The 10930-nt window shown below is 54.0% G+C and overlaps 1 protein-coding gene across 4 annotated transcripts in view; it reads left to right on the top strand.

Annotated features, from left to right (window-relative positions):
• SLC9A5 (solute carrier family 9 member A5) overlaps positions 1–10930 on the top strand; it is a 30108-nt gene that overhangs the window by 9786 nt on the left and 9392 nt on the right. For 2 of the 4 annotated variants that reach the window (XM_037041528.1, XM_037041527.1), the window contains exons 1-12: positions 1222–1452; positions 4141–4443; positions 5910–6073; positions 6237–6315; positions 6619–6796; positions 7361–7581; positions 7797–7999; positions 8223–8312; positions 8406–8476; positions 9189–9318; positions 10034–10122; positions 10283–10409. In XM_037041528.1, the coding sequence (XP_036897423.1) occupies positions 1254–1452; positions 4141–4443; positions 5910–6073; positions 6237–6315; positions 6619–6796; positions 7361–7581; positions 7797–7999; positions 8223–8312; positions 8406–8476; positions 9189–9318; positions 10034–10122; positions 10283–10409 (1854 nt within the window). In that variant the 5' untranslated portion in view covers positions 1222–1253. Of the gene's footprint in view, positions 1–1221; positions 1453–4140; positions 4444–5909; positions 6074–6236; positions 6316–6618; positions 6797–7360; positions 7582–7796; positions 8000–8222; positions 8313–8405; positions 8477–9188; positions 9319–10033; positions 10123–10282; positions 10410–10930 lie in introns of those variants that run through there. The other 2 variants (XM_037041529.1, XM_037041530.1) reach the window with 2 other exon arrangements.

Raw genomic sequence — 10930 nt, 5'->3', positions numbered from 1 at the left:
TCTAAAGGTTAAAAAATAAAAGAAAATTGCCTTGGTTGGTGTGGCTCAGTGGATTGAGTGCCTCCCTGAGAACCAGAGGGTTGTTGGTTCGATTCCCAGTCTAGGGCACATGCCTGGGTTGTGGGCCAGGTCCCAGTAGGGGGCGCATTAATGTTCCTCTCCCTTTGTTTCTCCCTTCCCTTCTCTCTAAAAAAATAAAAATCTTTAAAAAAGAAAATACAATCTGTTCAGTTTGAAGGAAGAGATGGGGTCATTTTCTTTTAGCTGGGGAAATGGAGAAAGGAGGTAGAACATGTTTCCCTCACTTTTGAGGAAGAAGTGGGTACTCCTCAACTTGAATGGGAAGTGCAGAGAGTTCTCAGTTTGGGGCGAGATTAGCCTAATGTCCCACTCCTCCCTAAAAGTTGGGTGGATCCCTCTTAGTTTGACGGGAGTCGATAGTCAGTTTTCTATAGTTAGGGAAAGGTGTGTTCTCTTCAGTTTTATGGAAAAGGTGGAAGAGTTCCCTATAGTTTGAGAAACATGAAGAGGAATAGTGACCCTCCGTTTGGGACATGAGAGGAATGGCTTCCTCAACCTGAAATCAGCTGGGCCCAGTCTGGGCCTTTGGGGTTTCAGGGGACGCTGGGGACAGCGCTGTCCATCACGGCTTTCTGGAAGCGCCCAGTGCGCGTGCGCAGTTGTGGTGTGGGTTGGGGCCAGAAGGGGGTCTCAGGCTCACGCCCCGGCTGCGCGAAAGGCAGCCGCACGCATCCCGCTGCTGTCTGCACGCGGCAGCGCGGGGGCTGCAGCCTGGGTACGGGGGGCCAGAGCTGCTCCACCCCGGTTGGCACTCGCCTTGGAGACGCGCCCCTTTAGTCTCCTATCCCTCCGGTGGCTGGCTGCCACCTCCCGCGGGTGGGACGCGTCGGTGACTCGGGAGGACTGTCGTCGCTCCCAGGTGGAATCCGGGCCGCGGGAGGTTTGGGGCAGGTTTGGGGAAGGGTACCAAAAAGAAGAGTTGGGGAGGGAGTTGGGGGAGGGCTGCACTGGGGAATTTCCAGAGCTGAGACCGTTTTAGACGGGAAGAGCCAGGGGCCAGAGTACGCCCCGGGCAGGGTCTTGGAGTCCGGACCTGGCTTGGGGGCATCAGAGCTGGGATTGGGGGGAGCGCGCCCCACGTGCCTGTGACGCGGGGGCGGCCGGTAGGCGGCGACGGCGACACGGGCCCGGCGGCTGTGCTGTGCGGGGAGGGCGACTAGGCTGGCGGCAGTATGATGCGCGCCGCGCTGCCGCTGCCGCTGCTAGGGCTGCCCCTGGCGGGGGCGGCAGCGATCGAAGAACCCACCCAGGAGCCGGAATCTCCGAGCGAGCCTCCCCCAGGATTGGCGCTCTTCCGCTGGCAATGGCACGAGGTGGAGGCCCCCTACCTGGTAGCCCTGTGGATCCTGGTGGCCAGCCTGGCCAAAATCGGTGAGTGCGTGTGTGCGAGCGCCAGGCCAGCGGCCGGCAGCGAACCTGCCCACAGCCGTTAGTTCTTGCATAGCGCCGGGACTTAGGTTGCGATTCCACAATCCGAGCTCTCACACAGCTTCCGCATTGCCTCTTGTGGACTTCCCTCCTCCCCTTCTCCTCGCTTGGGAGCTCTGAGGATTTGCCTTCTTAAGAGTCGCCCGTGCTCTCTACGTCCCCACCCCTAGACTCCTCTGCCCTCTCTGCTCCCCTCTTCCCCTTGCAGTAAGCCCTTCTGCCTCGCTTCTCCACCAATCATCAGCCTCCAAAAAACCTGTGTCAGGATGAGGCTGTGTGGGGACATGAAGCGGATGATGTTCTCTGGCAAACCCAGGCATCCCAGTCCAAGGAACAGTCTTCCCTGGAGACCAGGTCTAAGTGCTCACTCCTTCCGGGTACCAAACTGTCACTTTTCCTCTAGTCAGCTAAAGATTCCCCCTTCTTGTGCCTAGCTTGTGGAACTCCACCCCAGCCCTTTAAGTTCAAATCTACAGTCTTCCCACTTCGGGGTATAAGAAACTTTCACTTAGTGGGCCCTTACTATGTGCTACCAGCCTTAGATGCTTTCATGCATCTGACCTCCTTTGGTCTGCACGACGTTGAAGGCTGCGCTTCAGAACCCTTTCCTTGAATACTGCTGCTTTTCCTTGCCTCCGCTGCCTCCTCCCTACCTCAGAGCAACCAGTGGTCCTTCCACCCACTGGAGACCCTCCTCCTTTCCCCTGTTGTGCAGGCTCTGCTGTGGGGGTGACTAATTATAGCTGAGCCTTGCCGCTCAGTCCCCATCTATGCTGTCACAGTCTGTACTCCAATCTCACCAAAGCAGTCTTTATGTAGGAATCGCACAGCCTAGAATTTCCACGCCCCCCTCATCTCCCCCAGGGACACTGCTGGGAGGGGGGGGGGTGTGCTGAGCAGGAACTGAAGAATGCTCCACTCTGTTGCGACAGCCTATTGCTAATGAAAGATGAGGTTTTAAAGGCCTTTAGGGGAGCCTAGTTCTGCCGGAGAACAAGCTTTGGTGATGGGGTTTTGGTTGCTGGGGTTGATGCGTGCTCTGGAGATGAGGATGGAATAGGGTTCCTGAAGGAGAGGAGAGGAGAGGGGGGCCAGAGGGAGTGTGTGGGAGATCTGTGACTGAACATCGCTTAGGACCTGGCAGCAATGAGAGCAATGTGAGAGGAGCCTCGGATGTGGGAGCCAAGAATTGGGTTTGCTGAGAAGTGTGTGTGTTGCAGGAGAGTCCCTGTGTTATTTAGGCGTATAGCAATGACTGTCGTTTCCCCCATAACTCATAGTGCCTTCCCTAGCTTGGACGACACCTCCTCTGGAGGCAGGAGAAGACAGCCTCCTTCACATCAGTCCAGAAAAGAGAGGAGGGGAAAGATAGGTAGGATGTTCTGGGATACCTTCCTCCAGCTCTATTGCTAGGAGAATCCATGCCCCACCCCCACCCCACCCCCGATTTTATTCAGCAAACCTTTATGTAGATTCCACCACTGTCCTAGGCTCTTTGGGTACAGCTTCCAAAGGGCACTGTCTTGGCACTGAGTCTCACACGGGCGAACGTGGAAGCCTACCCAACTACTCACCACCCCAGGGACTGTATGGCCCCAGGGACCAAGAGAAAGCCACAGGAGTTTATTTTAGGGGACAAAGGTTGAAGTGGCAATAATGCTAGGAACAGATCTGTTATGCTTTTGCCCAGAGTCCTATTTAATTGACATTTGTTGAGAACCAGCTATTTGATATCCTACTTGGCACATTCACATCATATCATTTTGTTCTTACCCTGTATAATTGGTATTTTTCCATATTACAGGAAAAGAAATGGAAGTTCAGGTAAATTAAATAATATACCCGAGATCACACAATTAGAAAGTGATAGAGGTAGAAAAATTGGAGATCTGACAGCTGAACCCAATACTTTTTAAACTACTGAGTCTTTGGTGAGCCTATATACTGAAAAGCACATTGGGCTAGCATAGTGCTCCTAGGATGTATAATATGTATTATGGTTTGGTTAGGGAGACAGGACACAGTCATATAATAATAGGTAACATTTATTGTCCACTTGATATAAAGCACTGGGCTAAGTGCTTTTGAGTATATTGTTATTATTTAAACCTCACAACAGTCCTGTGAGATCATTACTGTTTTTACTCCCACTTTACTCTTGAGAAAACTGAAAATCAGAGAGGTGAAGTTATTTGCTCCAAAGTCACAGAACTACTTAAGTAGAAGAGGCAGGGTTTGAACCCAGGCAGACTGGCTCTGGAGGCCCTGAATTTTACAGCTATTTTATACTTAACTGCTGCAGTTCAAATAATGGCTACGGATAAGGAAAATCAGAGAAAGGGGAAGTCCCTTGAATATGAAATAGAGAGGATGAGGCATTTCTGGACATGAAAAAATCAAGCCATGGCCTGGGTTACCACGCTAGGAGCACCGAGAAATAGTCGACTTTGTAGTTGTAGAAGGTTGGAGATTCTAGGAGTCCTACCTTTCGTTTCTCCTTCCTTGGTCGGAGAGTCAGGGGTTTTGAGCTTGGATAACCTTCTAAGACTGAGAAGTGATAGGCCACTGTGTGTGCGTGTGTGTGTGTGTGTCCCATAAGCTGAAACCTCTGGTCCTCTTCTTGCATTGCAGTGTTTCATTTGTCTCGGAAGGTGACATCTCTGGTCCCTGAGAGCTGCCTGCTGATTTTACTGGGACTGGTGCTTGGAGGCATTGTCTTGGCTGTGGCCAAGAAAGCTGAGTACCAGCTGGAGCCAGGCACCTTCTTCCTCTTCCTGCTGCCCCCTATTGTGCTAGACTCGGGCTACTTCATGCCCAGCCGGCTGTTCTTTGACAACTTGGGTGCCATCCTCACCTATGCCGTAGTGGGCACACTCTGGAATACCTTCACGACAGGAGCTGCCCTGTGGAGCCTGCAGCAGGCAGGACTTGTGGGTGAGTGATGCTAAGGCATGGGCTGACAGAGGGAGGCTTTGCCGGACTTATCACCTACCTCTTTCCTCCTCCAGCTTTGGAGATCTCATGTCGGCCAGAGCCAGGCCCTGAGAGCCCCATCTTGGGCCCCTCCCTGCTGGAGTGCAAGACAGTGCTCCAGTTGGGCCTTCAGCCTGCATTTAGGTCCTTGGCTGTTGAGTCTGGCTTCTGCAGCATGACAGATGATTGCGCCCTGACTCCCAGCTGTGTGTGGGCTGCCGAGGCTGGGAAGCCTGTGGTACCACTCTGCTGCCTCCTGCCTTTGTTACCACGCTGCCACTTGCCAGCCCTGCTCCCCTGAGGCATAGCTCAGCATCCCTGTGAGGGCCTACCGTTCTGGCTCACATTATTATTTTTAATGAATGCATATTATGCATCTACAAAATGCGAGACACTATACCAGGTGTTCTCTCTACTTATCCCATTGACTCATCATGGCAACCCTGTTTAGATATTTATTTGTTTCATTTAATGGATGAAGAAAGAGAGGCCCTTAGACTTTATTGATATCAGGTACCTGGTTAGCAGGAGAAGTCTATTTTACTGAGGCTCTTTGCATTCAGGCAGCCATGACCTGCTCTCTTCTTCCTCATTTCCTGCCCGCCACTTCATTCAGTGTTGGGAATTCGGATTTCTTCCAAGGTGCAAGGGGACGTTTGCAGTTTTCCCTTGGGGCCTCCAACCTGGTTTTCCTAATAGATCAGTGAACTCCCAGAGCAGGCAGGGAAGGGAGGACATGACACCATGATATTAATAGTAGTCTGAGTAACAGGGTACTTTCTATGTATTAGGTACTGGCTAAATGAAGACCTTCATGAGGAAGATACTGTTATCATTCCCAATATATACATGAGGAAACTGAGGCTCACAGCGATGTGACCCATTCAGGTCCCACCCGTGGAGCTTTTTATACTATATTCAGTCCTCATAGATGGAGAGCCTCTCCCCCTCCCGCTGAGAACTGTGAGTGTCACATCCCTTAGGCTGAGAACCACAGGCGTGGGAGAAACACGCTCTTTTGTCCCTCTCCCTAATCAAGCCAGTCAGCAGCCAGTTCCACCTGCTGGTGGTTTTGATTACTGCTGCTGCAGTGGCTATTGTCAGAGCTGCTTTAGCTCTTCAGGTTCCTTGGAGCTTTCTTAGCCATCTTCCAGGTTGGTTTTGCAGCTACCTTGTGAGGTAGGCACACGAGGAGGCATGGCTAAGGGAAGCCATGTGACAATGATAGTGCCACATCACAGAGCTGGTAAGTGGCATAGCCAGGCCTTGAGGTCCCTTGACCGGCTGGCTGATGCTCTCTTCACCATCGCAGGTCTTCCAGGGGTATCCTTGTGTTACCAGTGGGGTGGAGCCTGGGCTTGTCATAGGGAACATGGTAGGAGATTCAGTACCTCACCTGTTACTATCCCCCATCTGTCTCTTGAAAGCCCCTAGAGTACAGGCTGGCTTGCTGGACTTCCTGCTGTTCGGGAGCCTCATCTCTGCAGTGGACCCCGTGGCTGTCCTGGCTGTCTTTGAGGAGGTGCACGTCAACGAGACTCTCTTCATCATCGTCTTTGGCGAGTCCCTGCTCAATGATGCAGTCACTGTGGTAAGACTGCTCAGATGGCTGCCATTCCCGATCACAGGCCCTCAGGCTCCGACCCTCTCCCTACACCCCCCGGGGTCCCCTGGGGAAGAAATACAGCCTCTGTGTTCACCTTCTTGCAGCAGCTGGCCTTCCCCTCGTTCCTGACTCTCCTCTTCTCCTCCAGGTGCTGTACAAGGTCTGCAACTCCTTTGTGGAGATGGGCTCTGCCAACGTGCAGGCCACTGACTACCTGAAGGGAGTCGGTCAGTATCTCCCCGCTTTCAGCTGGCACTGCCGGTGTACCTCCCCCGAGTTGCTGAATCCCTGTCCCCACTGCAGCGGGACAGCAGAGGCTGTTCCGGTTGCCTCCTTCGCTTCCCTCCTCTATGGAGAAATGGGCCCTGAGAATACAAGAAGGAGGGGGCTTTCCTGGGATCCTGGCTCAGGGATCCTGATCCCCGGGGAGTGCAGTGGGCATTGTCCTCCACTGCCTGCCAGGCAGAAGTCTTGTCAGCCCGGGTAGGGTCCAGGCCAGGGGTCGTGCTGACAACCCACTCCTCCCCCAGCCTCCCTGTTTGTGGTCAGTCTGGGCGGGGCAGCCGTGGGCTTAGTCTTTGCCTTCCTCCTGGCCCTGACCACACGCTTCACCAAGCGGGTCCGCATCATCGAGCCGCTGCTGGTCTTCCTCCTCGCCTACGCAGCCTACCTCACTGCTGAAATGGCCTCGCTGTCTGCCATTCTTGCGTGAGTCCTGGGGAACTTGCAGGCAGGCAGCTGGGAGGGATCCCTGGAGAAGGTTGCCCATTCTATGAACAGAAGCGGGACCCTGAGGAGTCCATAGGTTTCCCTGAGCCCTTGTGACAGTGGGAGCCTCAGACTCCCCTTAGGAGACAATAAACCTCAGGTAATGTTCTTGGATCTGCCTCCAGAACTTTCCAGAACCCAGTCTTCCTCTGCCTGAAGTACTCTGTGGGGTGTGGGCTGAGCTGAAATTGGCTTCAAAGTCTGGTGCCACTGGCTGTGGGGGCCACAGCACTTCAAAAGGTGCCTTGGAGAGCGTGCCATTCAGAGCATGTTTCGAGCACCCTCCCCTCCAGGAGGCACTGAGTGAGAGGCCTCGAGATATGGACCCTTATCCCAGGACCACTGCTAGCTATTCTTGGATGGTCCCCATGACTCTCGGGCTTCAGCTCTGAGACTCTGATGTCCTGGGTGGGCAACACCCTCTCCTGCAGCATGCTCCTACCCTGAGGGGAGTGCCTCCTGAGACCCCTTCTCACTTGCTCTATTTCTCCGTTCCTCTCCCAGGGTGACTATGTGTGGCCTGGGCTGTAAGAAGTATGTGGAGGCCAACATCTCCCATAAGTCACGCACAACTGTCAAATACACAATGAAGACTCTAGCCAGCTGTGCTGAGACTGTCATCTTCATGCTGCTTGGCATCTCAGCTGTGGACTCTTCTAAGTGGGCCTGGGACTCTGGGCTGGTGCTGGGCACCCTGTTCTTCATCCTGTTCTTCCGAGCCCTCGGTATTGCTGGCACCGTCTGCTATCCCACTCTCCTTCCTGCCCCTGCCCCAGCTCATCTTCCAGTCTGAGTCCACATCCTCATCAGTTCCTAAGCCTCCCCTCGTTGCTCTGCCCTCCCAGCCTCCATCAGACCTTAGCCCAGATACTCGGTGTGTTCTACTCCCAGTGCCCTGCACTCCCAACCCCCACTCCCACTGGCCTCCCTCCTGCCATAGGTGTAGTCCTACAGACGTGGGTGCTGAATCAGTTCCGGCTGGTCCCTCTGGACAAGATTGACCAGGTGGTGATGTCCTATGGGGGCCTGCGGGGAGCTGTGGCCTTCGCTCTTGTCATCCTCCTGGATAAGAACAAGGTCCCTGCCAAGGACTACTTTGTGGCCACTACTATTGTGGTGGTCTTCTTTACAGTCATTGTGCAGGTGGGAGAGACCACAGACTGGGTGGGAAGAGGGTCTGGCAGGTCCTGGGGGAGGTTTGGAGTCTTTGGGATAGGGGTTCCTCTTTTTGTTGGGGGTATAGGGGCCTGGCTTCCCAGACCTTGAATGCATTGAGGTCAGGATACAGAAGCTGAAGCCTAATTATGGGGAGAACAATGCAGCAGGGAATTGGAAAGGGCAGGGCTCACTTGCTGCCTATTTGCAGGGCCTGACCATCAAGCCGCTGGTCAAGTGGCTGAAGGTGAAGAGGAGCGAGCATCACAAACCCACCCTGAACCAGGAGCTGCATGAGCACGTGGGTTCCAGACCCCCATCCCACCACCCGTCCCTCTCTCCCTTATTTTGAGCAGAGTCCTGATCCAGTCCCCCTACCCACCCCCCCTTCTAGACTTTTGACCACATTCTGGCTGCAGTGGAGGACGTTGTGGGGCACCATGGCTATCACTACTGGAGGGACAGGTGAGGGAGCTGCCCCGAGGCTCCTTCAGCAGCAGCAGCAGCCCCACCAGCCAGGGCAGCATGGGGGATGTGTCATACTCCTGAGAAGGGACACAGCCAGGCTCAGGCTAGGTGATCTCTGCCTGAAGCCCTTCCACCAAAGGGCTTCCCAGTACTCTCAGGATAAGACAAGGCTCCCCACTGAGGCCTGCCTGGCCGTTGCATGGTCTGCTCTGTCTTTGACCATCTGCCTGTTAATTACGCGGACCCTGGTTAAGAACCTCAGGACCCACCGTGCTCCTCCCACCCTGGCCACTGGGACGTTTGCTCATTTCTCGCTACTGGAACACTCCCTCACCTCTTTACCTACTTAACCTCTGTACATCCTTCACGTCTCCCCATAGCCATCAAGTCTGTAGGGGGGCTGTCCCTGTCCTGCCCGACTAGGACAATCCCTGTCACACTCCATTATTATACTCTGTAGTTCTCGTCATGGTTGCAATTTTACAGTTATTTGTGATAGATTAATGGCAGGCTTTCCTATAACACTATAAATTCCGTAAGGGCAGGGACTAGCTTCAAGATTTTTCCCTGACCAAGGCCCATAAGCACCTGTTGCAACCTCACAAGAGGGCCAGGCCAGTGCTGGTGGCGTCCCTGCCCCATCTGAGGAAGGGCCAGCCGGCCGTGCCATGGGGATGGCACTCAGCGCTGGGCCTGGCATCCTCTGTAGGTGGGAGCAGTTTGACAAGAAGTACCTGAGTCAGCTGCTGATGCGGAGGTCAGCCTACCGCATCCGGGACCAGATCTGGGATGTGTACTACAGACTCAACATCCGGGACGCCATCAGCTTCGTGGACCAGGTGGGTCTGTGGCCAGTGGTGGGTGAGCAGGTGGCTGGCAGGACAGGGCAGGGTAGGAAGGGGTGACTGATGGCAGACAGGCCCTGAGAAGGAAGTCAGGAATTCCTGGGAGACTCAGTGGTCTCGTGAAGGGGCAGCTGCAGGAACCCTCCTCGTCTGATGCTGACACATCCAGAGTCTGGCAGGCAGCAGAGAAGGGTGGGAAATGCTGGCCTCTGAGTCAACATAGGGCTCAGTTCTTGTCACTTACAGGCTTGTGACCTTGGGTGAGTCACTTAGACTCTCTGAGCCTCAGTTTCCTCAACTGTAAGAGAGTGGAAATAAGAGTGCCTACCTCACAGTTTTGTGGATTCAGTAGGTAAAGTTGTACCTCGAACATCAAAAGAACAGAACGTGTTAACTATTTTTTTCAAATATTTTATTTATTTATCTTTAGAGGGGAAGGGAAAGAGAGGAGGAGAGAAGGAGAGAAATATCAATGTATGGTTGCATCTCGTGAGTCCCCTGCTGGGAACTGGCCTGCAACCCAGGCATGTGCCCTGACTGGGAATCGAACCGCGATCGTGTGGTTCGCAGTAACTATTATTTTTTAACACAATACTTCAAACATCAAAAGAGCAGAATAAGTGTTAAATATTGTTTTTTAAATTGTCCTCTGACTGTCTGGGCCACCCTCAATCTGATGGCCATCTGAGCTTTGTCTTGGCCCCTCCAGGGAGGCCATGTCTTATCCTCCACAGGGCTCACTCTGCCCTCTATGCCCAGCCGAAATTCTGTGGCAGAGACCTCTGTCACCAACCTGCTGTAAGTCCTTGAGCCCACCTTCCCTTCCTCAGGCTCCTCTCCATGCAGCCCTCCATCTGAATCACTTCTGGGAAAGTTTGTGAGCGCCTTTGCTTCTGCCCTTCCCCTGGCCTGTGCCTCCCGGCCCTTCCCCAGCACATGTGTTCCCTGCCTCTTGCAGGAGGGAGAGTGGCAGTGGAGCCTGTCTGGATCTGCAGGTGATTGACACAGTGCGTAGTGGTCGGGACCGTGAGGATGCTGTGATGCACCATCTGCTCTGTGGAGGCCTCTACAAGCCCCGTCGCAGGGTGAGAGCAGCTGGGGTTTAAGAGTTGGGGGAGGTGGCGGGGTGGGGGGAGCGACGGTCTGGGGAGGCCATGATTGCAGGCTCAGGAGGCAGTTGGCACCAGCTTATAAAGAGTTATAGATGCCCAGTTGAAGAGTCGGGCTTCATCTTGTCGATAAGTTTTAGCTTTTCTTTTTTGAGTGAGGGTTGGTCCGATAGAAGCACTGTTTAAAGATGTCTTCTCTGGTAGCTGAATGCAGATCGAATTGGAAGGGGGGAGTTGAAAGGCTGTGGGGGCCAGCTGAGAGGCTGGACGAGCCAGTAGGGAGGCTGGCGAGCAACACTGGGTTAGAGCCGGGTGTGGGAAGGGAGTGGCGCATCGGCTGGGTGACTGGCCTGGAGGGGAGAACGAGCAGCAGAGCACAGAGGGCTCACCAGGGTCCCAGCAGGAGAGCTGCAAAAGCCAGAGGGGCCAGCTTAGTACGGGGAAGGCTGACGTCTATTTTAGGTGATGTGAGTTAGTCCAGTGCAGATTGTTTGTGA

Source organism: Sturnira hondurensis, unplaced genomic scaffold, assembly GCF_014824575.4.
Source record: "Sturnira hondurensis isolate 20B ecotype Veracruz unplaced genomic scaffold, ASM1482457v3 Scaffold0003090, whole genome shotgun sequence".
Taxonomy (NCBI): domain Eukaryota; kingdom Metazoa; phylum Chordata; class Mammalia; order Chiroptera; family Phyllostomidae; genus Sturnira; species Sturnira hondurensis.
The sequence above is the reverse complement of the archived record's forward strand: the minus strand, read 5'-3'. Positions and strand labels throughout refer to the sequence as shown.